Source organism: Pararge aegeria, chromosome 26, assembly GCF_905163445.1.
Source record: "Pararge aegeria chromosome 26, ilParAegt1.1, whole genome shotgun sequence".
In the NCBI taxonomy this organism is placed as follows: Eukaryota; Metazoa; Arthropoda; class Insecta; order Lepidoptera; family Nymphalidae; genus Pararge; species Pararge aegeria.
Window position 1 is genome coordinate 2459539 of NC_053205.1, and position 26656 is coordinate 2486194.

The window sequence follows — 26656 nt, forward strand, 5'->3', positions numbered from 1 at the left end:
GCTAATTTTAGCAACAGTGGTGAAGTGCTACCGAGTTACTGTAACAACGCCTTTTATTTTTTTGCTAACAAAAGCCGTCCTTACGGCCTTATCGTTTGGTCTTACCATTCAATCCTTCGCCTCGAATAGTGTACATGCGAAGTATTTAGAACTAATATAAAGCTTTGAACTATAAGGTGGATCTAGTGACTGCGGTCTCTTGCACTAACAGAACCAAAATTAATTAATATTATGTACAAGCGTAAAAATTTATTACTAACAAAAAAAAATATTTTGTCTTAATCGGACAATTATTTGCATACACACATGCATACACAGTTTAGAAAAAAAAAAACAATTTAAAATCAGGGCCAGTGAGACGAGATGAGGAAAGGGAATTCTCTATCCCACTCGTTGGCTTTGCTTTAGATACGTAACTGTCAAATTAATATTTGAAATCGGGGATGGAACTGTCAAACATCATTAAAATATTCCTTTAATCCTGCAATCAATATCTATATATTTTTAATGCATAGCGTTTTATTTTTCAATATCATGGATGCAAAACGTAGACCTGGAATCATTTTGCACACGTTCCGGGAAAAATAAAATCAATGTCATCCATAATATTATATTGAAAAAAATTGGCCAGCGACGAATAATTGAAACTGTATAATTTTAAAACCAAACGCTCTCACCAGCCAGTTATGTTATTTATTTTATTTATTACAATCAGTAGGACTTGATGTCCTCAAACTCCACTGAGTTTTTATGTTACAGTCAAAGATAGATATTCGGATAAATTGTTTTCAGTAGCCTGCAGAGAAAAATAAGAAAGTACTACTAAATTCAATTTTCAATTTATTTTGATTATTATTCGCAGGATTAAAGAAATCATTCTAATAAAACTTTAAAATACATTATTAGCTTCAGGATAAATTCAATAAAAGGGTGCTGATTTTTATAGCAAACGAATCGAACGAATGTGTGGACGCAACGTTTAGCATTTTCCATAACTGGCCAACGAAACCAGATAATTAATAAAAAAAACTCAATGTCCATTGAGCTGTAAAGTATATAATTTAAAAATTGGTTATACAATAATTATCCTTTTTCATTGGCCTCTGCTTATTTTATAAACCAGGCTTTGTTATAAATATTGATGAATCTATTTTCTAAACCTTCTTTTATACAGGATGTTCTAGTTACGGCCGGTTTCTTAGAAACGAAATATTTTATTTGTGTGCTACGAAAATAATAAAAGAACCTATGGAAATTGATTTACGATTTACATATTGATGTCTGATTCAGACTAAGTCTCATTATTGATAAGTTATTTACTGACAGTAAAGTGCACGGCATTCTTATTTAAAATATAAATGTATATTTAATTTTATTGCATAATTGGTGTTGTATTTCTATATTAAAATTTGTATATTTTCCGCCTCTATTATGAAATTCGATGTCGGCGTATGCCCGACACGCTCCAAACTGGCCGGACAAACACCGACACAACAATAAGGCAACCGCTTTAATAATAAACCGTAATGCTATTTAAAAAATCCACTAAAATAGTCTTATCATACCGGGTAACATTCAATTTGAACAGGCAATTCTTTTTAATATTATCATTCTATATTTATTAATGAACAGGGTGCAACCACATATGACGACTTTTATTAATTTATCCTACCAAAAGTGCTCTGTATTAGAGCAGGCTCATTTTCGTTGCATGAGTTTAGCACCTGACAATGTGATATTTTTGTAAGTTGCGATTTACTGTACTTGCTAATCGGTCACCGCACAAAATATTGCCATGTAGACAGCTGCCATGCTTATCAATGCCATTTTGTTGCCTCAGAGAGCACGTTAAGTCCCGGTTAGTATCGCTAAAACGTGATGATAATAGGTACTTTAATAATATTAGTATAGACTACTTCAGCTGTGACTGCCATGACAGATTTTTTTCGGACAGCTTCTTATTGGTTGCACATCATACATAACCGACATATGGCGAGTGGATGGCTTGTTAACATGGCAGTGCTGTGCAGTCAAATTAATCATTAATTAATGATTAACAATAAAGTCAAATTATTAATCAATAATTATTGACAGACTGCGCTTAGCATGCGATGACAGATCGATATTGATTAGAATATTAGCAGACCCAGCCCTGCATTATAAAACACTTTGATGCAATAATTACAATACCAGCAGCTTTCCTTACAAACTGTGTTGCCAACTAAGATTATGAAACCACTTGGTCGGTGTATGTCCGACTATGATCTTAACCGCCGGATAGCTGTGTTCACAATTAAGCCTAATGGTTTGGTAAGCGTATGACAGACAGAGTTAAAACTGTCGGATATACGCCGACAGATTTAAGGTGTTCTAACAGTATTTACTCATAAGCTTATTATTTAAAAGGTAGCCGAAAGCAGTGTTTAAGAGAGGTTTCTGATTATTACATGATGGGCGCGACTCTGAATGAACGCGTTTTTAACATCTTTCAGTTGGTCATTAGCAATTATAAATAGTCGACATAACTTTATTATAAAACAAATTTAATAAAAATGACGTCCACTCTTGGACATAGGTATTACATAGGGAGTTTCCGAAATCCACGGTCCTGGGTCTTTGTTCCCAGCGACTCGTTTGATGGAAATGTATAAAAAAGCAACGTCAAGTCAAAGTTAAATCGTCCGACATCAGTCTATAACAAAAACTGCGTGGCTGCAACTCTAATACTAGTTTCATACTACACGGCAGTTTTAGTGGTGTGCCGTCGTGCGTGATTATCGGTTTTTGTATATCGATTCTGCGATTCAACATCGATTCCGTCTGTGGTCGAACCCTCATATTTTTTCTAGCCATTACATTAAAAAAACGCAACTCTATCGTTTCACTAAATCATAATTTCTTTATTTTACACTTCTGCACAGTCAAGGAGAAAATATATATAGGTAGTTTAGCGGCCTTCTGGTAGCAAAGTTTTTTAATTGGTTTAGAGATATGCCTCTATCAATATGTACAGAACGGGTAATATCTCCTTTATTTCTTACGATAAAGTTATATTCAAATAGTTATTTAAATATGAGCGTACGTTATTTTTGTGCACATAGTTTGAGTGTTTGTTTATAGTATTTTTCTATACAGAACGTGTCAAATATTATTATTATTATGTAGTTTGTAAACTTTGAATAGCACGTTGTATTCTCAACGGTTCAGTAAACTTCCAATCGAGTAAAGAGTACTAAATGGGTTGACGCGCCGAGCTATTCATACAATTACATGAACGGTTGCAATTATATTAGTTAAATCATCACTCCGCGATTTCATTAATAAATAAGTCAAATTATTGAAATTCTTTGGGCTTATTAGCAGAGTACCTTAATAAAAATAAATTTTATCTCATTATGCGTAATTTATTATACTGCAGTCGTCATCAGTTCCTGAGCGTAACTGAATGTCGTGTACTCGTTATATATTGTATATAGTCTTGTTATAAGGAACAGTGAAAATATTGTTTACAAAATTGAAATGTAGATGCATTGGTACGGAGTTTAGGTAGATGCACTACGGTTACAATTGCGAAAGTGTGTCTGAGAAGTCATTGTTCCTATACGCGCTGTAAGAGAAACGAATTAATGGCCTTTTTATTCTTCTTCTTTAGGCGTCTTGCCAACTAGTGAATATTGGCCGTCAGAATTTGAAGTCACCTTGATTTATTTTTGCATGGAATTTCTTTTTTTTTCCTTAAAAATCTTACGCCCACAGTCACTCATTTACGTGACACGATTAATTTATAGTTACTTTTTACTAATAGACACTATATCAAAATATTTCTCCTTAACTGTACAAAAAAAATCAGTTCGTATGTACAATATAAAGACAAGTTATAATACTTTATTTAGCTTAAGCCAAATAGTAAAATCGAAAAACATCATATCTTTATCGCAATATGAGTTCCGGTATCGAAAAATCAACCTTGGATTTGGTAGTTAAGATTTAAATTTTTCGATAGCGGTCTACTTTTAAACAATCATTTTCTAATTGAGTATTTGACTAACTTTACAAAATCTAGCTATCTATCTATATTATTTTCGGTAATTAACTATATGTTTTTTGGACCAATATATAGTCAATATGTAATGTTGAATTTACGTTCAATGTTTTTCCGATTGTATATCGAACAAATAATCTCAAATTCAGGGTTAAATAAAAATAGTTCCTATCGTAAAAACTAACAACTTTTATTCTACGCCTTTTCAAAATTTAGTATTAATTTATATCAAACAAAAAAAATAATAAATCACATTATTTCTCTAAAGTGACATTACACTTTGAAACCCAATACATGTGATTCGACAACGTCAACAGTCGGGTCAGTGACCGCACGTTGGAGTCGTGGTTCGCGCGCTGTTGCCGATATTACATTACAGAGTAGTAACTACAGAGAGTCTGGGTAAAATATTGAATATTTCGCGAACGATAAGAGTTGAAAAAAAAAATCATAGTACAAAAATTTTATGTTTTAATGTAAACAACTGTAGTTGTTTATATTAAAACATAAATTTTTTCAACCGAGAGCTTTCTGCTATTTTTTAATCTGTCTAACTAACAAGTACGCAGTCTATTTCAACTAGCTAGTAAAGAGCGCATGCGCCGTGGCATATTTTTTAACTTGTAAGTACGCCGCTGGCTAAATAAGGTTGGGAAACCATTCTCTAGTGTATTTAGAAAGAGTTGATTAAGCAGAACTTCGAATATATAAAATCATAATCATATCAACCCATTACCGGTCAACGAGAGGGCACGGGCCTCCTCCCACAATGAGAAGGGTTAAGGTTCTCATATATAAAATGAATGATATATATAAGGGTAATAGAAAGAAATCGATGTTTGAGTCAAACTTAGAACGATTCGGCCCGAATCTAAAATACTCTAATGTTTACAAAACATACAAAAACATATAATATAATTACTCACCAACAAAACAACTTTGAGGCGAACTTTAAAATTTAAAACAGCATAATTGATACCAAGAAATATTTACTCGTGCGTTAATTTATTTCGGTCGGCGTATGCGCTACTAGTTTAATAAATTTTTTAATCATTAGTCTAATACCCAAGTAAATTACGATGTAAACAACGTACTAACTGATTCCTAATATTTACAACTATCTATTATTATATAAGCATAACCTTGCCATATTTGACAAGTTTTCGGCAGTATCCACTCATCATACACAATTATACTTTATATTCTCTGTCAATTATGTAATTTTCTATTTGACATTCATTACACGATTCCGTGATTCAAGACGTGTGAAAAGTACATAAAATTATTGTCGGCAGCGTAAAATAAAGCAAAGTATATCTAACACAATAATTATTGTGTTGATAAAATGTACTCAAATATGCGTTCAATTTTATTTTTATTCATCTTAACGATTTACTAAGTTATGCTATCGATACCACACAAAATAACCTAGAAGATAACCTTCGATACCACACAAGATAAATCTGAATCGGTAATCGGTCCAGTAGAAAATCGGTATTGCGATACGAACATCACTAATCAGTCTGTCAACTAGAAAATAATATAACGAGTTATGGAGGGTAGAGGTAAGGAGAGTCATCTTATATGGGAGAAAAGTTGAAAAAGTGTCCAGTTGTTGCGCTAAATAACAGTTCAAAAATCCTCCACAATGGCGCTGGTGGATGCACACGGTATGGTATGAATGTAGCAATCGTAGATGAATTGAAGTATGCCGAGTTAAAAAATTTAATGTCATCATCGACTAAAGTAGTTAATTATTGAGAATTTCAACAATTTACGTTGTACAAAATAATGTGGTAAATATAACCTTACAGATTTATTATAACCAAACGTGCGTTTAGAGTGATTTCATTTCGTAAATAGTAAATAGTACGGTATTTATATTTGGCGCTTCTTTTAAGAGTTACCCTGATGCAAATGTGGCGCCATCCTAATTTAATACATTTTGACGACACTTTTTCATATACACAGATGACTCTCCTTACCTCTACCCTCCATACTCCGAGTGTAAGGATGCGCCAATATGAGCTACTTTTGTCCCCTATTTTATGACTTGGTTTAAATATTGACTTTTTTTTTAACACAGATTCAAACGGAATCCTTAATACAAAAGTGACTTTTGTGACCAAACAATAAAGTGCAGTCTAACTTACGCCAATAATTCGCCACTTCTAATACGCTACGTGCGACCTGGCAAATAAATACCTAGTGACACGTGAGTTTATTTTGCGCTGACCGATTAATGATCATTGTCTCTTTTTACCTGGTTATGCAACCGCAGTTTAAAAACAAGAAAAAAAGAATCGTTATTTGGATTTCTCTATACTAAGATACACACAGGACTCTGGGACGATAAATAAATATTAAATTGAGAGAATCTATGTGTGTAAAGGATTCTTTTATTGGTTGTGTTATAATTTGTTCAAAAAGTCACAGCAAAGCTATCTCAATACAACTATATGTTGCTTTAGTTTTGTAGAATATCGCCCAACACTTGATATTTAACTCGACGCAGTGAAGTTAGGATGACAGAAAGTTAAAGACAAAATAGTAAAAGAGAGCCGAGACAAAAGTTCCTCATACAATGAGCTTTAATAACAGTATATTCTTTACTTATATAACATCATAATAAAAACAGTTCGCACAATTTTACTTGGTAGGCCTGAATTTTGCTCTCAGGGAAGTTTCAGACACTAAATTAATTTTTATTTTGCTTGAATATGGTACATTCAACATGTTTAAAAAGGTGTTAATTAATTTTTATAAGTGTCACATATCCTGCCAAGATTGGTGTGCAAAGATTTGAAGTTAATCAAATGTCATTTCAGATTACTATTGAATTCTTTAACTAGAGTATTTCCTAATCTTCAGACCAGCCAAGTTAAATTTTATTGGTACTTACTACTATAGTTTAAAGCATTATTATTTTAAAATGACAGTTTATTTCATCGCCATCAACTTTTCGCTGAAGGGTACAGGTACAGGACTCCACACACCTTTGAGAATATTTTGAAGAATTCTCCAGCATGCAGGTTTTCTCACGATATTTTCCTTCATCGTTGAAGCAATTGATATTTTAATTGCTTAAAATGCATATAACTTAGAAAAGTAAGAGGTGCGTGCTGGGATTAAAACTCAGACCACGAAAGTGACCCCGAAGAGTCCCTCCCACTGAGTAATCACCCCTTCTTTACACCAACATGATAATTTAGAAACAATACATAAACCATCTTAAAATAATGCTGCTTTAATTTGTTGTTGTAGCTCTTCTGCACTGGATAATATATATAAGTCATGGATTCACATCTCAAAAGATCCTTAATATTTTCTTTATAAACGAAAATCATCACAGCTGCAGTTGTAGCGCTAAACTTGTATGCTTGGAGAGGAGAATTTAGTCGATATTCCTTTAGAGTTATAATTATTTTGGGGCGTTATGAAAATAGAGAGTGAAAATTTCCGAATAACAAAATGATCTGATGTGAACTGAAAAATTTTATTTAGATTATGGACGTCGGCCGCGTTTATGACTTTCTTACAAATCACGTGGGAACAATTTGTTTCCTGGGATAAAAAGTAGCCTATGTTACTTTCCGTCTTTTTAATGAACTCTATGACAAAAATCATGGTTATTTGTTGCATTATTAACAAGCAATCACACTTTCGCATTTATAATATTGATATGGTTTGAATAGTTACATTTTAATTAATTCATTTAACGTCTACCAGTGAAGGCCATTCAAATGTCTGGTATCAGTGTATGCCTTTATGTGGTATCGAAGACATTTACATTTTCTTTGTAGTCGATGGTTCAACTGATGTGAGTGTGTTCAAAATTCGAATGTGTAAATAGCTATTTATGATTAACGCCAAAGAATAATCACTTCTTAAATGCATACATTAATTTCTCTATCTAACATATTTTCCACAGTCAAGCTCTGAATTACCAACTTAACTAAATTTAAATTTTTGCTGTCCTGTTTTTTTTTCTTAATTGAAAATGGTTTCTGCTTCAAACGATTTTAGGGTATAATCAAAAGTGTAGCGTCTATATAATGTAGAAAAAAAAAAACAAAATATACCTTCTGACAAATTTACTTAACTTAGGGTTTAGAAATCAGAAGATTTCTGAATTAAATTTCCCGCGGTAAAATAGTGAAGACAATTTTAACTCAAGTTCTATCCGGTCTAGGATCTATGGTACGCAGTTTACCAGAAATGTCACTGCCTACTAAAAGTTTGTAATAAAAAGAAAATATCTGCAAAGCACGCAATTTGGTTTTCACTCAAAGAAAAAAACTTACGAATGTCCAGGTTTTTTTTTGCTCAATCATTTTAGTAGTAATAACTTATTATTATTGTAAATATTGTGAGTTGAGCCCCTTCTGCTGAAATTCTCAATGTACCAAGATTGCATAAATTTTAAAGAGCAATCAATTTTCACGTTTCAAACATAAAGGTCTACTACAATGGCACTGTAAATTCGACCTAAAGCACCTTGTTATAAAGTAGTAAATTCTGTACTCATCATCTACTCAGTTATCGAAAACTATAATTTTGAACTATGTTTTTGTGGTTCAAAGCCCAGATGTGTGTGGGTGTGAGATTTTGTACCTATTCAGTTGAGTAAGAGCGCCATCTAGTTAAGATATTGGTAAACAGTATTGTCACTAGATGGCACTCTTTTGTTACCATACAAATCGTAGTTAACTTTTACACAAGCAAATAGTTAGGTAGAAAAACTCACATGAGGCACTGACTCATTGTGTCAATGCGCAATAGTTAAGGCGGGCTGATCTGCAAAATGCGCCAATGCTCTATAGGTCTTATTAAAAAACATCAGTGTTTCTTTTCACGCTCTGATATTTGAAAGTTATAATTAGATGTAAATTTAGATCTAAGTTATATTTAGAAGTTTAAAATCCAATACATGAACATCAAAGGCTGGGCGATACAGTTGTGACATTTGTGGCATTTCTTAAGATATAATTTTTGGCATACAGCCACATGGTATGACAGTCTGAGTTATTTATCTATAACTCCCTTCACTTTATAATGTATTTAATAAAAAACATAAGAAAGAAATCCGATATAACACAACCATGATCAATACTTAACAGAAAAAGTGTGACGATCCTGGAATACTGTTGCAGCTTTCAAATCCATTATGATTTGGATGGAATATTGAACACTTCTGTAGTAATTTTCCCTATATTTATTATTTTAGATCAAATGTCAATTTATAATTTTAGCTGTCTTTCTGTTATATTGTGATTGAGAAATTAATAGACATTATATCTCTTAAACTTATACCGTCTGTTGCTTTACTGTTTGACAGACAAAAAGTATGAAGGTATTTGCTAGAACGTGCATTAACTAGAATCTCAAGAAATAATTATCTCTGTCATTAACAACCGTTAGAACGTTCAGGCTCTCACAATTCTAATCTGAACTTTCAGGAGTATAGCAGCTTTGAAACCCACCCATATCAGTTTCTACATTGCCCCTTTTTTCTTTTTCATTAAGTTTTTACTGTTCGATTTAGGTTTATAACTGGTTAACATATTGTACAATGCTGTAACAGTTACATGATTGAAGAATTTTAAGAAATCCTTCAACCAAAAACAGATAACAAACCGTTAACTGAAAATCAAATGTTTCATCATGTACAATTAATCTAAATTAACCGGTTTTACAGTGATCTTTAAATTAATGTGATACGTCACTTCTTAAAACCGGCTAATATCTGTTAAATGAGCATAATGAAAATGATATCAGAGTTATTGACTTATAAAGGTTTAAAATTTTATACCCTTTTCCATGCCCTGGGTAACTTACTGAATGTAGAGCTGATTAAGGTATATAAATTCCCTAAATTGACCCTTACTGAAAAATAAACCTTGGATTTTCAAAGATGGGATTCATCGCTACACCTGAGAGGTTGCTAAGTATAATCGAAGCTATTCTCTCCAAAAGCGTCTTCGGTCAACTCCATTCGGTTTTGTAGTGCAGTCGTTGCATTTCACTTGAGTCCACAGATCATAATGTTAACGAATAACGTTTCATAGTCACTATATTCACATCACTAGTATCACTTAACTTCACTCCACTTGAGTCACTTCGCTGAGGCGCGACCGTTATTTGTATTCCTGTTATCATAATAATAACGTACAAACGCGGTCTTTGAGATAAACCTGGAATGATAAGAAAAAAAAAAATAAAAACATTTTTTACAATTCTTCCTAGGATTTTATCTTGCGTACAATTTCGCCATCACGTTCGGATGTGTATTGAGTAGGCATCATACTGGATGTCCGTTGCCGGAATAATGTATCTTTGACGTTGGTGATGTGGTCTACCAGCCTTATATTTCCCGCAACCACTTGCTCACAGCCCCCTGAATTGTGAGCCATTGTAGCTGAGCTTGGCGTGGATGAAGACGTCATGTGGTTATCGGTTTGGTGGCTTCGAATGGCGTGGTATCGGATGGCGCTGTATGGCTTGTCCACACGATATGATTTGGAACTCGTCTGATTGTAGCTATACCGGAATAGTGGTAACTAGCCACAGCTACGACTTCACACTGATCTTGGAAGTGGACTCGCATAAAGTGGCATGGTTTCAAGAGGTGTAGCTAGGAGTGGCCTGGCTTGGAGTGGCGTGGCTAGGAGTGGCGTGGCTAGGAGTGGCGTAGCTATGAGTGGCGTGGCAAGGTGTGGCGTGGCAAGGTGTGGCGTGGCCAGGAGTGGCGTGGATTGTAATGGCGAGAAAAAAGGTGCTCAGCGTACCTAGTCATAAAAGGCGCGGTCGTGGTCTGGTGACGAGCGGCGCGGGGGCGGAGCCGCAGGCGAGGGCGACGCGCCGCCATAGTTGAGGAAGTCCCACACGAGGATGGTGTCGTCGTGCGAGGACGACACGATTTGGAACTCGTCGAATTGTAACCGGAATACGCGACCCGTATGCTCCTTAATTAAAACATAGTAGTATTAAGATAAGGATAAAGGCTGGGATTTTTTGGTTAAAGAATTTTTAAGATGGAGATGTCTCTTAAAAAAAGTTCAAAGTTTGTATTAAATGTAAGCTTATAGAAAAGTCCTATTATAGTATAAAGGACTACGTAAACGATAAAAAAGCTTGGGTGTAAATTATTACTCTAACCAGGTTGCTATTCTAATAATTTAAAATGACATTGTGAGATGGTGATAACAAAAAAAAAAACACCCGGCTAAGTTTGTTGTGGGCTTCTTCTTAGACCAGGACGCGTTTGGAACCCTCGTAGCTTTAGTTTCAAGTTTACGAATGTGGTTATCGCCATCATCTCGCTACCGTGTGGTTCTTATGTACGCATCTAAAGTGCCACCTGTGGACCTACTTGAATAAAGATATCTTTGACTTAAATAATATTCCCGAGATGGGAACTGGCGTGTCTCGGAGAGCACGTAAAGCCGCCGGTCGTTGAAGAATGGTGCCACCGCCAGCTGGCGCGAGTAGGTGTTTTTCCACTTGTGGATTTTGTTTTGTGTTGACGTGGATTATTATCTTTCTACGTTTGTTTCTGTGTACGAATAATAATAATAATAATATCTTTATTTTATCAAAATAAACGTATACATTTCATGAGTGTGAAGCCCTGTCTCCTGCGGTAGTAAAACTGTGTTACAGGAATTAGTAACATCTTGTTTTATCATAACGTCCACATAACCCATGCAGGGTTACGTGAACATGATGTTACAAATTCCTTCATATCCAAAACATGTAATATAACAAAATCTCAAATACTGTGCAAATGTGAGTTTTAAGTAGCTGACCTTGAAGCTTACAGTAAACAGTTTGTGTTTGTGCAGTTCGGGCCAGAACCGTGTACGGTTGGCTACTGTACGGAACCCAGTTCATCATCTTTTGACTTTGGATGATGAACCGGGCGCAGTTTGCAGCGACCCTACTTTCTGAGTGCAAGGCCGTGGGCTCGATTCCCACTGTCCCAAACGTTCGTGTGATGAGCATGAATGTTTTTCAGTGTCCGTGTGTTTATATGTATATTATAAGTATTTATGTATATGTCGACGCGAAGGTGTTCTAAACCTCATTTAGCGGCGTAAACTGTTTGAATCACATACTAAACTCTCACTGACAACCATGTGTTGAAACTCACAACATAATTTTGTAAACACATTTTAGTCGGTGCCAACAAGTTTTTACAACAGATGATTGTACAAGCATGCTTTACTATAAGTAACGGTGGCCGATATCTCGCAGCTCATTATTACAATTTGTAGTTTTAATCGTGACTGTCGGAAAATTGAAACTGTTGCCCGCGACTTCGTCTGCGTTTGATTTTCGATGTGGCATTCAATTTAGTTCTAGTTCTAAAAAAAATAAAGTAATCGCTAAGCCTTAAATGAGGGGTTTTCTGCTGTCCGCTGAGGAGTTCTGTCCTCTATATCCAACCGCATTCATCAGGTCTACACAAAGTGTGGGCAAAATAGACACATATTATAACCCCTATAGTATAAAAATAATTATTTAAATCGGTTATAACTTGTCGGAGTTATGGTGTAAAATCGTCATACACTTTCATCCCCTATCCCAAAGGAACCGAGCTTAATGTCGATATAAAAAGTATCCTATATTACTTCTAACACTTCCATGAATATGTGTACAAAGTTTCATGAGGATCGGTTAGGAAGTTTTTGCGTGAAAGCGTAACAAACAAACTTACATTGACATTTATAATATTAGTAGGGTTATATACTCACCACAAGCGTCCTCAGGCACAGGTCTTGGTGCGGCGTGCGCACGTCTAGCGCCGCCCGCAGGTCCCACACTTTGATCTTGCCGTCGTACGCGCCGCTAACTATCCTCTTGTTGTCGAAACTGCAATAGACGAATACCAAAAAACATTGTAACGACATATGACATGTGACATCTGCATATCGTCTGCGATAGGTGCAGAAGTCATTTGTGGGATTGAGTATACGCTCTTATAATATGATTCCTAAGGTAATTTTGGACCTACCAATGCATGAGTTTAAAGAATGTGTTAAAACACATTTATTACAGCGAGGTTAGTGTACAATTGATGAATTTCTTAATGACAAGGCTGGCTTGGAAGCATCCGGCTCCGCTTTCAGCTCTCACAAGATAGAAAAATGAATGTTGAAATGTAAAATGTAAATTGTTGATGTTGGAAAAGAGCGACTGCTGATTTTCTTGCCGGCTTCTTCTTCTGACGGCCCAATGGCGCAGTGGGCAGCGACCCTGTTTTCTGTCCAAGGCCGTGGGTTCGATTTCCACAACTGGAAAAATGTTTGTGGGTTGAACATGATTGTTTTTCAGTGTCTGGGTGTCTATATGTATGTTATTCATAAAAATATTCATCAGTCACCTTAGTACCCATAACACAAGCTACGCTTAATTTGGGGCTAAATGGCGATGTGTGTATTGTCGTAGTATATTTATTTATTTATTATATATTTATTTATTTTTCTCGGTAGAATCTGCCTTCCGAACTGGTGGTGGGGTCACTACACACAGACAGACTTGACGTTTCAAAAGTGCTTATATTAGGCCTACTTGAAATAAATGAATTTTGAATTTTATGCACATAAGTGGGAGCCTAGGCTAGGCTTTAGCCTTTAGCCTACAGGCCTAGAGTCTGAGGCCTTTAGCCTATCCCAACCAGAGGATTTGCCCATAATCACCACGCTGGGCAGGCGGGTTGGAGGTCGCAGTAGACAGTATTAGTAGCACAGTAGCGTTATATTCCCTTAGTCGCCTCGTACGACACCCGCGGGAACAAGAGGGGTGGTGACAACTGTATTCTGATCCGCCGTCACCACACGGTATGGATAGCTCCTGATAAACGACTAAGACACCGGGAGGTATCTTTGCATCGTTCGAGTCCATGTAGGACTGCGGTGCATCATTCATTTTTCGGATGGACATTTGCTGATAACCACATGAGCATAAAATTATTCTGTAGGACTTTTAAGCTCTTATAAGAGCTGTGAGGGCGATGGGAGAATACGACACTGGCGTATGTCATCATGGGACGTATGCACGTTTTATGCATGGTTACCTTGTGACGGAGGGATAATTTGCTTTTACGGCAAATCATCGGATAGATGATGTGCATCGATAATGCAGTCGTATTTATATCAAAATACATGTAGCGGTCTCCACATTGAAGAACTAGATGGCGCCACAAGAATCCTGCATCCTGCATCCTAGCGAAGTGTTCACGAAGAATGCCTATATATACAACTTCCAAAAATGATCGGTCCCCGAGCACGATCATCCGCTCGGAGGAAGTTACGGTCGAGCGTATGACCATAGCTCCCGTACATACCCACCAACTTAATGTCATGAACATAGATATATGGCAAATATGAAGTTATAGTTATCAAAAGTTTAATTATTTACCCACTTTATAAATTTACTGTAACACTCCATACAAATTTGCCACACACTTTCTTTACACCAAAGTTAGCGTTGTATAGATTTGTACGTGTGATGAGATTATCGGTATCATGGCATTGTAGGGTGTAGTTCGGTGGCTCGGCGTGGCAACGGGTGACGTGGTTATGAGTGGCGTGGCAGCGGATGACGTGTTGATGAGTTGCGTTGAAACTAGTGGCATCGAAATACGTGACCGTTGCAACTAGTGGCATCGAAATACGTGGCGTGGCAACGGTGGTTATGTTCGGCGTGGCTGCGGATGACGTGTTTATGAGTGGCGTTGAAACTAGTGGCATCGAAATACGTGGCCGTTGCAACTAGTGGCATCGAAATACGTGGCGTGGCAACGGTGGTTATGAGTGGCGTGGCTGCGGATGACGTGTTTATGAGTGGCGTTGAAACTAGTGGCATCGAAATACATGGCCTGGTAACGTGTGACGCGTAGTTATGAGTGGCGTTGCTGGTGGCATCGAAATAAGTGGCGTGGCGTAAAATAACTGTTATAAAGACGCGTGGCGTAGAAAAAATGCTCCAACATATGCTCACCGAATACACCTAACTAGCTCCTCGTGTCCTTCCAACACTCTGATGCACTGCCCGCACTCTATGTCCCACAGACGTATGGTGTTGTCCGACGAGCCGGACACCACCAACCTGTCCCGGTACTGTAGGCACGCTATACCGCGCTTGTGTCCGTTCAGCGTACGCACGAACTCGCACGATGACGTGTTCCACACCTGAAATATCAGACTATATTTAAATTGGTACTGTATGAATGCATTCTCATAAAAGATTTGGGTTTATTTATTTATTTTGCTTGCGTCCATGGCTTAAAATAGTCATAAGGCCCTATCATACCTTATAAATATTAGAAATACATGATTTCATGACTAATTAACTCATCCCCTCTCCCAAAGGAACCGAGCTTAATGTCGAGATAAAAAGTATCCTATATTACTTCTAACACTTCCAAGAATATGTGTACAAAGTTTCATGAGGATCGGTTAAGTAGTTATTGCGTGAAAGCGTAACAAACAAACTTACATTGACGTTTATAATATTATTTCGCTATAATTGCTTCTTATAAGCCTCACTGTTAATTTAATTTCTTATTTTTTTATTCAAAATATATATTTAACTAGCTGTACCCTGCCACGCTTCGCTGTGGCACATTGTGATTGAATGGTTGTGAAAAATAGATAAAAACAATCTTTGATGCGTATTATATATCATGCTAACATTTCAACTCGATTGGTGCAGAACTTTTTGAGTTTCTGAAGCGTACACAAACCAACATAACATTTTTATATATATAGATAGTAATACTCTGATCAATTATTATTAAATAAATATAAAAGAGAAAGTGTGTGGGTATGTTCCGTATAGGCTCCGAAACGGCTGGACCGATTTCAATGAAACATTCAGGGAATCTCCGGATTGACCGGGCGAGTAATCCTGTAAAGTTTGGTGACGATCGGAGCACTCCTATTTTTGAACTTTCAAACTGTCAAATACAGCTTTTATTTACTATGATGATATTCTATTGTTGGGCGTACATGGTTTTAGATAATGATCTTCACCCGGTCAAGAAGAGAATAAAAGAGAATGAATACGGAGAGAAATAAATGATTTAATATATTATGAGACCTAAATTAAAAATTTGATGATGTAAGTTTATTGTTTAAATAAAATAAAGCAATACTAGCCTGGCGAAGCGGGCTGGGTGCGCTAGTTAAATAAATTAAAAAAAAATTGGAACCCAAAAGAAAAAAGTACTAGGAGTACATAACATCGAAGATGTAGCTTTGTCCATACCTTAATAGTCCTATCGCCGCTCGCACTAACAATGTATTTTTCGTCAAAGTCAACCACGTTGACAGCTGCCCTGTGTCCTACGAGCACTCGCCTTAACATTATCTCTGTAGTTGATGTCATGTCCCATACAGCTATCGACCTGTCCTGAAAATTAATAACGTTATAGTTGATTGATATGACTTTAATAGTGTTTCTGAAATAGTGTCCGCAACTCGAAAGTATCCCACTGTCTATCTTACATAAGATTTTTTGAAATGCAATTTAATTTTACCTCGGTAGAACTTGCAGTGTTATCATATATCTTTAAACACGCAATTCTTGTATGTATATATTGGAATCTCGGAATCGGCTCCAACGATTTTCATGAAATTTAGTATACAGGGGGGTTTCGGGGGCGATAAATCGACCTAGCTTCATTTTTAGAAAATGTCATTTTATTCGTGATTTCCATCATGCCATTGCAAAACCTCAAATCCAGCTTTTAGTGTGTTGAGTACCTAGAGCCTTGGTTGTGAAGTCCCGTAACCTGACGTGCTTACGTTTTTTTTTTTATTCCTCTACAAATTAGCCCTTGACTGCTATCTCACCTGGTGGTAAGTGATGATGCATGTCTGAGATGGTAGCGGGCTAACCTGTTAGGGAGCAAGGTGCTGTATGAATACATACCCATAAGAGGTTTCTACGGTCGATGTCGCGTAGAAACCTAATAGGGGTATGACTACCATACTCCCTAACAGGGTAGGTGACCCTCCACCAGGTGAGACTGCAGTCAAGGGCTTTGTAGTGGAATAAAAAAAAAACGCGACCACGCACCGGAACACAAAATCTCTTAGCGGCATGTCTTTATCGGTATGGTGGCAGTGGCGTGCACAGGGATAAAGAAGGAAAATGGCATAAAATGGAAAAATCCTTCCCCTTTTTTTTTTTAATAATTTAAATAAATAAATATACTACGACGATACACATATCGCCATATATACACCCAGACACTGAAAAACATTCATGCTCATCACACAAACATTTTCCAGTAGTGGGAATCGAACCCGCGGCCTTGGGCTCAGAAAGCAGGGTCGCTGCAAACTGCGCCAATCGGCTGTCAGAGTTATAAAAAGTTATACAGAAATTTTAAAGCAGGCAGTGCACAAAAGTGCATGTATGAAATGCACGCCACTGTATGTTGGTGGTAACTAGCCACGGCCAAAGCCTCCCACCCAGACTACAGAACAGAGAAAATTCAGGAATTATTAATTCCCCCCCGGAATTGAACCTGGGACCTCCTATTGAAATTCACAGCGCTAACCGTCGCGCCAGGGGTAGGTCGTCAAAAAAAAAAACTAACGTTTTGTAATTATTCAAAAAAACTAATATAAGCACTTTTGAAACGTCAAGTCTGTCTGTGTGTAGTGACTCTACCACTCAATCCAATTCAATACTATCAAGTACCAAAATGCGTTTAGTAATCACCTTGCTACATGTGACCATCATGCCATTGCAGAATCTAAGATGCAGCACCGCCTCACAGTGGTGGATTAGAGTGTTGAGCATGGCACCTGTGGTGACGTCCCATACCCTGACCGTGCTGTCTGAGGAGCCCGATATGATTGCCCGTTCATCGTACTGTAGACATAGGACCGAGCCCGTGTGGCCTTGGAGTTCCTGTTTAGAGAAAAAAAACCGTAAGTATTAGATACAAGCAGGCGTCACTTTGCAGAAATCCATGATATATTATGAAAATTAAGCTTAATTTGCTATAGTCCGCGAACAACAGGAGAATCTGTATGGTGTAATTTATAATTTCTTCAATCCTTATACTCCACACCAAACTGATCTTCGGCAATGTACCCTCTACGCACGTTTCGCTCCGAAATCGGAGCAGCCTCAGGAGATGTTGCCTTTACAATGAATAATTGTTAATTAATAATTATATAAATTTCATAAAAACGTAAGTGTCAAAACTTATGGTAGCAGGTTAACAGAAGGTTTATTTTGGTAATTAATTAATTAATTTTTTATACGACTATATAGGATTCATTTTTAGAAAAAGTCATTTTATTTGTGTTTTCCGGTAATAACTGATTTGGTGCAACAAAGTTGCACAGGTCAGCTAGTAAAAAATTAAATAAAGATACCTCCCTGTGTCGTAGTCGTTATCACAAATTAAACAAACTATAGGAATCAAAGTAAGCTATGGCACATATGCACATACACCGTTCAGAAACTCAGTGTTAAAGCGTATACCAACCTTGACACACTGTAATGTCTTCCTGTCCCATATCTTAATAGTGTTGTCTCTAAGCCCGGACACGATCTTGTTGTCATCGTACTGCAGACAATACACGCCTTTCGAATTTTCCGACCGACAGTTTATCCTCTGGAAACGAGAAGAGAAAGCCTTGTACAAAACATAAAATATTATCAGCCTGTCACATAGTGTAGATATTATTCGCCAAAGATTCTTAAAATGTTGCCATCAAATGGTTATTATTATTTTTTTTGTAATAAATAAATATAATAAGACAATGCACACATCGTCATATAGCCCCATTGTAAGCGTAGCTTGTTTTATGGGTGACTGATAAATAATTTTAAGAATAATATACATAAATACTTATAAAATACAGATAAACATCCAGACACTGAAAAACATTCATGTTCATCATAGAAACATTTTCCAGTTTTGGGAATCGAAGCCACGGCCTTGGACACAGAAAGCAGGGTCGCTGCCCACTGCGCCAATCGGCCGTCATGGTCATATCATGGTTATATAGCTGGGTATCTTGAGAACATTATGGAGAACTATCAGGCATGCAGGTTTCCTCACGATGTTTTCCTACACCATTGAAGCAAGTGATATTTTAATTGCTTAAAACGCACATAACTTAGAAATGTTAGAGGTGCGTGCTGGGATTCGAACTCGACCCCCCCCCGAAAGTTTCAAAAAGTAATCTAGGCAGATATGCTCCAATTAATCGTCTAGAAAATAGTTACAACAACCTGGCCGAACCTGACATTGATATCTTTCACGATAGTTTTAGAAAGAAAATTGTATGTAAATTAAATATAAATAATCTTAATTATAAATTTTAATTTTAATTTAATATTACTGATCAATCTGTTATAATAGCTTAATTCATATTTATATTATTACTAGCTGTTGCCCGCAACTTCGTCTCGTCAAAGCAGTGAAGCGTATGTAGTACAAAAGCTCTGCCTACTCTGAATTTTTTTGTATAACTCTTAAATGAGAAGGATCTTCTAATTTAATGGCATCTACCTTCTTGGTCACGCCACTGCGTCAAAGTTATGCCTGCGGACATGTCATACCTGTAAGTTATGCCTGCCCATGCGCCAGTTGTCTTCGATGGACTGTATGTCTTGTATGATCTTGGGGTAGAGCTGTCTGTAGAAGGAGTGCGAGGGATGCTGGCAGCCGGGTTTCGGCTTGAACAGGTACATTATCCTGGAATACACAATGGTTTTTTTTCGTATTGGTCACGGTCAAAAGATATGTTTGCCACGTGTTGAGGCATTTTTTTTAAATATAAATAACGAGCGCTCGTAGTTAGGAACACATGAAGGTCGGGGCGTAAAATAAAACATTTGTACGCCCCATAGTCCCCACATCAGATACAGCCCTAACATCACATGCAAAATTAAAATCATGTGACTCCTGTCACTTTATTAGGTATGAGTCACGTAGCGTAGTATGCACGTATCGGTCTTTTATCTTCAATAGGGTTGTCACAAGTAAAACTTATGTTTTGAATTAGTTTGTATGAAAAAATAAATGTGCTTCTTTTGATTTAATATTTTAAGACGGTGATTGCTTATGAAATATACTTATGCTACCTTCAATATTATTTCGTAATTCCGTTACACGTTGTATATAATTCTTCGCTACGCGTGTCTGTCTCCTAAGCAATAAAATGTTTATGAAATTTTGTGTATATATTTAAATGGGTTACCGGTCGGTCTAATAACACCAATTGGACCCGGTAGGTGGCACTGCTTTATGGGGCAGGACAATGTCTGCTGTATCCACTCGTCTCAAATAAATGTGATGCAATTCTGAACTCACCATCCTCTCCTCTCAGCCAGCCCCCTCCACAATGAGTCTGTCCGCACCTTCCTCTCCACCAACTTCTTCCACAGCATGCCCTCTGAGATCACCCGCTGCCACTCGCGGCAGACCAGCTCGGCGGCGCAAAGCGAGCTCGCGTCCAAGTAAGAAAGTATATTCTCCGCGACGTGGTCGAGGCCTTTCTCTGTGGAGTTTACGATTTGGTTAACAATATAATTATTTTTAAATTAAAAAAAAGAAAAAGGGCGTCTCATCGTCGGCCCATTGGAATAAGCGAAAACATTTTTGCAGGTAAAACTAGGAGTACTTCAATCATGCAGTACACATTTTTGAAGTTAAAGTAAATTTTTACGATGGGCGCGCACGCCGTCACGGAAAAACCGACACCCTGAAGTTAGCTATAGTCAACATTTTAGTTTTTCAAAAAAAGTTTTGACAGTGTACCTACACTCTCAATTGTCAGTCTGCGAGCTCATTGCAAAATCTCAAATTTGAATGTTAAACTTGGTTGCGCGATGATGAGATAATTAGATGATGCGTTATAATAAAACTTTCACCATGTGTGTGGTTTTTCCAACAAACGTTAGAATAAGGCGAAAGATAAAATTTCATCTTGTTACTCCAAAGAAGTAAAACTTTTAACGCGTGTACATACGTACACACACGTTTTATATATATATATATACAATTTTCTCAGTGCACGCCAAAAAATGAACTTTATAGGCAAAAATTTACTACTTTGAGTTACATTACTGTTGATATTTTAATAACAGCTCCGACCGGTATCGATAAAGTTTAAATGGGACCATCTAGAGAGTATGCCCTTTGCCCTGAAAAATTCTTTTTGTGTTTTACAAAAAGAATTTTTCAAATAAAAATATCACTTGCTTCGACGGTGGAGGAAAAACATCGTGAAGAAACCTGCACGCCTGAGAGTTCTCCATAATGTTCTCTTAGATGTGTGGCAGTGGCGTGCACTTCATATATGCACAATAGCACTGCCTACCTTAAAATTTATTAGTAACTCTATAAGGGGAGGATTTTTGCCGTTTTATACAATTTTCCTGCTATGTGCATACCCCTGGTAAGAAACCCAGTGCACGCCACTGATGTGTGTAGTCCACATACCCGCACTGGGCCAGCGTGGTGGGCCTTAACCCCTTCTCATTGAGGGAGGAAACCCGTACCCTGTAGAGGGTTGAAGGATGTGGATAGGATCTCGTGGCGCCATCTAGCGATGCAACGTGGTGGCCGGCACAAATCTATTCTTTAACGGCACGGGTTCCACATATAGTAGGAGTACTTACTTGGCAGCATGCTGATGAAGTCTCGCTGCAGCATGGGCTTGAGGTACGCGTTGATGTGACCATGCTGGTAGTGGCACATACGCGCCAGCAGTTGTTCCACGAATTCCACCTGGAACAGATATACCCCCCCAATTAAATCGGGAACCTTAGTTTTTAAATATTGGATAGAAGCATGCGTTACTATGCGGAATTCCATGATTTATTATGAAAATCAAGCTTAATTTGCTATACTCTGCGAAAAGCAAGAGAAGAAGAATTTCTTCAATCCTTATACTCCACACCAAACAGATCTTCGGCAATGTACCTTCTACGCACGTTTCGCTCCGAAAACTGAGCATCCTCAGGAGATGTTGCCTTTACAATTAATGTAGAGATAAATATCTGTTTGGTGTGGAGTATAAGGATTGAAGAAATCATAAATTACACCATACAGATTCTCCTGCTTTTCGCAGAGTATAGCAAATTAAGCTTAACTTTCATAATATGGCCTTTCTTTTTTTTTGTTATAAATGACGGACTGGACATATGGCCACACTTTTTTTTTTTGGCGGTGGTGGAAAAGCTTTATAGCTAACTCCGACCCTTGAGCAGGACGGAGGTTATGTGGAACTCCCCCCTCTAAAAAAGGTATACACAAACTAAATACCACCACGACATGTCCCTCTTTGTTATACGCCCGGGGAACCAGTTGTATACCACCCGGACCTATATACCTCCCCTTAGCCGGGTGTTCTTTTTGTTATCACCATCTCACATTGTCATTTGAAAATATTTAAGAAGCAACCAGGTTAGAGCAATAGTTCACACCCGAGCTTTTTTACCGTTTACGTAATCCTATATACTGTATTAGGACTTTTCTATACGCATTTCTTGGATGGTCAATACATTGGCACAGTTAAAGTAGGTCAGCGGCTTTGCAACAGTGTATTGAGTTTACAAATTAATTTGGCGGGCTTTCGTACCTGTACGTATACATTTAATATTTTGTACAGAGGGCATTTGGGTTACCTTTAAATTTATAGTACCTATTATTGGAATGAAGCAGCAGGGCTAGACAAAAATTATATCCCCGGACAGGGGATATATTTAACGTGTCCTCCTGCTAAAGCACTGGAACACGGTATAGAAAAAGTTTCCACCCACATAATATATTATTTGGATATTATTTCCACTTGTGCGCCAGTGCTCTGAGAGTTGATAAAGCTGTAATTTTTTTTATCCCATCCCAATAAAGTCCATTCGCTTAACTACGGTCGCCTTTGTGCCGTGCCGCATTTTGACAAAGGCGCCGCTGCGGTGTACATCCGCAGGAGAATTTGTCATTTTATTTTGACGGCCGAGTGGCGCAGTGGGCAGCGACCCTGCTTTCTGAGTTTAGGTCGTGGGTTCGATTCCCACAACTGGAAAATGTTTGTATGATGAGCATGAATGTTTTTCAGTGTCTGGGTGTTTATCTGTATATTATAAGTATTTATGTGTATTATATATTCATAAAAAAATATTCATCAGTCATCTTAGTACACATAACACAAGCTACGCTTAATTTGGGGCTAGATGGCGATATTGTCGTAGTATATTTATTTATTAATTATATCGAAGTGCCTTCCTTTATTCCTTCCATGCCTTAGTTTTTTTTTCTCGGATTGTGTGTAGCTGATTAACCCTAATGATTTTAACAGCGTAACGCGGGCTTGTTGGCGAGCCTCGGAATGGGGCTCTGCCAGGAAGAGTTTGAACCCAGGAAGAGGCAGATGAAACACCGACTCACGTACTACTCCAATGTAGAGGAGTAGCAGAACAACGCGCGGCATATCTTGGCTCCCCAGCATCACTCCCTGAAGCACTTGGCGACCTGGGCGGCCTGCTAAGCTTCTGGAGTGAGCTCGGCTGGCTGGAGTGACCCAGCGGGGAGCCGTACCAGTGGCACTACGTACAACGGAAGGTTCCGGCCGATCAAGTACGGAGACAAGCCCAGAGAAAGAAGAATAAGAAGAAGATTGGATTTATCGTAACGTCATTCGAGACGCTAAGATAGTAGCGTTAGTGACTCTATGGTTAGTGGAGCACTGTGAATCCGAGGTAAATCACCTGATCTGTCTCGTTCCATCTTGAGAACAAGGTCAGACATGTGTTGCGTTCACCCACGTAGGCTGCCCCACTTGGAGCTGGCCGCACGCCCGTATCCAGGGAAGTTAGTGACGTCACCTGAAATAAACACGTATTTGCATTAAAACGTTTCTATGCTAATCTTCTAAGCCATATCTAGACAAACATCGGCTTATGAAAATTAAGCTTAATTTACAAACCGGAGCATCCTCAGGAGATGTAGACTTTACAGTGAATAATTGTTCTTAACAATTATCGGCAATGTACCCTCTACGCACGTTTCGCTTCGAAACCGGAGCATCCTCAGGAGATGTTGACATTACAATGAATAATTGTTAAGAACAATTTAACATCTGAGCGAAACGTGCGTAGAGGTTACATTGCCGAGGATCTGTTTGGTGTGGAGTGTACAGATTGAAGTAATTATAAATTACACCATACAGATTCTGCTGCTTTTTGAGGAGTATAGCAAATTAAGCATAATTTTCATAATATACTAGCGTACCCAGCCCGCTTCGCCGGGCTAGATTTTGCTTTATTTTATTTAAACAATAAACTTACATCATTAAATTTTTAATTTAAGTCTCATAATATATTAAATCATTTATTTCTCTCCGTATTCATTCTCTTCTATTCTCTTCTTGGATTATCATCATAGTAAATAAAAGCTGTATTCGACAGTTTGACAATTCAAAAATAGGAGTGCTCAGATTGTCACCAAACTTTACAGGATTACTCGCCAGGTCAATCCGGAGATTCCCTGAAAGTTTCATTGAAATCGGTCCAGCCGTCGCTGAGCCTATACGGAACATACCCACACACTTTCTCTTTTATATTTATAGATTCGAAAAGTAGCGCCTGCTTCCATCCAAACATCTTCTTTTCGATTTCTCATGGTTGAACAATAAAAATTGATACTTATAATATTATCATCAATAGCATATATAACTGCACAGCTGGACTGGAGGTCTCTCAGTGATTATGGGCACTATCTGTGAAGGGGGTTCACTCTGCCCAATGATTGCTTTGTCGGCAGATACAACACACCCAAAAATTGTATCCCCTGACAAGTGACATAACCAACGTGTCGACCTGCTAAAGTGATGTAACATGGAATAGGAGAAGTTTACCGCCGTTTAATATTACACATAGATTACTTGGATATTATTTCTATTTGTTGAGATAGATTATGAGATTAAATTACTCTTTCCCCGGGGACATAATTGTCTCCTGACATCATTACGCGACATAAAGACGGGCTTAGTCAGGCAGTCCTTGGACATACTTAGAATTCTCCAGTGTGCTCTGTCTCTGGCTATTCTGCACCATCCTTTTGGCTAGAGATATCTCCCTAGAGATGGCAAGAGGAAATAAAGGGATGCGAACAATTACTGATAAGTAAAGTACTCCCATACAAAGGAGAATGCCAGTACCTCATCCATAGCCACTCATCTATTTCATTAAAAGATTTTTTAACCGTCAAAGTTAAGGCTTGGGATTTGAGAGGTTTTTATTAAAAATAAAAACTTAATTTTTGATACCAATTTGAATGAGGCACCTAACAAAACCGTGTTCCTGCATTCTCCTTTACTACTATTTTTAGAATCATCATCATCATCATCATTTCAGCCTGCGGACCATTAGAATAGTCAGCAATGATATAAAATTCATAGTAGTTTTTTATATGAAAAAAGTAAGATGTCTATAAAAGAACAATTTGTTATGTTATATGCATCAAGCTGCTTCAAAACTTTCCTGGGCTTAAAATTTGCATTAAACTCCTAACAAACAAAATGCCATAGTCAAATTTATAAACATAGGGTTTACTTTCTAAAAGAGCTGAGAAAGGTAAATTTTGTTTATCGGTAAACATAAATACTAATCTTCATGCTTTTACATTTTATTAAATTCTGTACAGACATGTTAGAAACTTTAATATCCATTTCACTAATTCAAGTTATTTTAGAAAAAACCCTTAATTTTTACATCATGACCAGAATATATGAATGGAAAGTGCTTTTAAAGTTTGTCTACATTTTGTAGTTTTTGTCTGGATTTGATTATGCTGTGTATTTTTAAGCAGTCTTAGAATTATTTTTTATTCATCGATATGGACAACTCTAAGTTTAGTTATCGAAAATAATTGAAAAAAAAAAGTGAATGAGTTACAAATAAAAAAAACTTCATAATGTTTGACTGCAATGCAGAAATGTTAAGACTGTATGCAGCGATGAACTCAATGAAAAATCATGAGTTACAACTTTAGTGATTATTCTATGTAGTTTGTCAATAAAAATATTTAAATCTAAATAAGGAAAATAATGAATTTACACTGGGGTAAGGCAATAAAGAATAAAGATGGCGGAATAGTGTAATGACGTTAGTGGTTACTGCCGTGGCCTATTTCTTCGTTAAAAACAATACCTTAGGTGTCGTCGAGTCTTCTATCATCCAATCGGTTTCCATTTTAGTAATTTCACTAAATACATTAATATGTGTCCACTCAAAACGCCACTAAATATCGAAAAATCACAATCTCTAAATATTCATCGTTCACCTGACGTCAAGCACCACAGAACAATAACCACAAACTAAAACACACTTAGCATCGTCTTAACACAGTACACACTCTTGAGTCTTAATACTACAGATTAAAATAGTAAAGCGAGCACGTTTGTCATTGTTTTATGTCCCCTTTTTGTTCCTAAATGTATGGAGGGTAGAGGTAAGGAGAGTCATCTTATATGGGAGAAAAGTTGAAAAAGTGTCCAGTTGTTGCGCTAAATAACAGTTCAAAACTCCTCCACAATGGCGCTGGTGGATACACAGGGTATGGTATGAATGTAG

General features: G+C 37.2%; 1 protein-coding gene across 1 annotated transcript; it reads right to left on the reverse strand.

Annotated features, from left to right (window-relative positions):
- Nucleotides 1-8121: 8121 nt before the first annotated feature.
- LOC120635240 (F-box/WD repeat-containing protein 11) lies at nt 8122-26379 on the reverse strand. Its single transcript, XM_039906198.1, has 12 exons — nt 26234-26379; nt 23792-23908; nt 21704-21812; nt 20394-20580; nt 19640-19775; nt 18558-18686; nt 17780-17971; nt 16316-16459; nt 15047-15237; nt 12799-12916; nt 10831-11007; nt 8122-10236 (listed from the first exon to the last, which is right to left on the reverse strand). The coding sequence occupies exons 1-11, from the start codon at nt 26273-26275 to the stop codon at nt 10831-10833; spliced, it is 1542 nt and encodes a 513-aa protein (XP_039762132.1). The 5' UTR covers nt 26276-26379; the 3' UTR covers nt 8122-10236.
- Between the last annotated feature and the right edge of the window lie 277 nt (nt 26380-26656).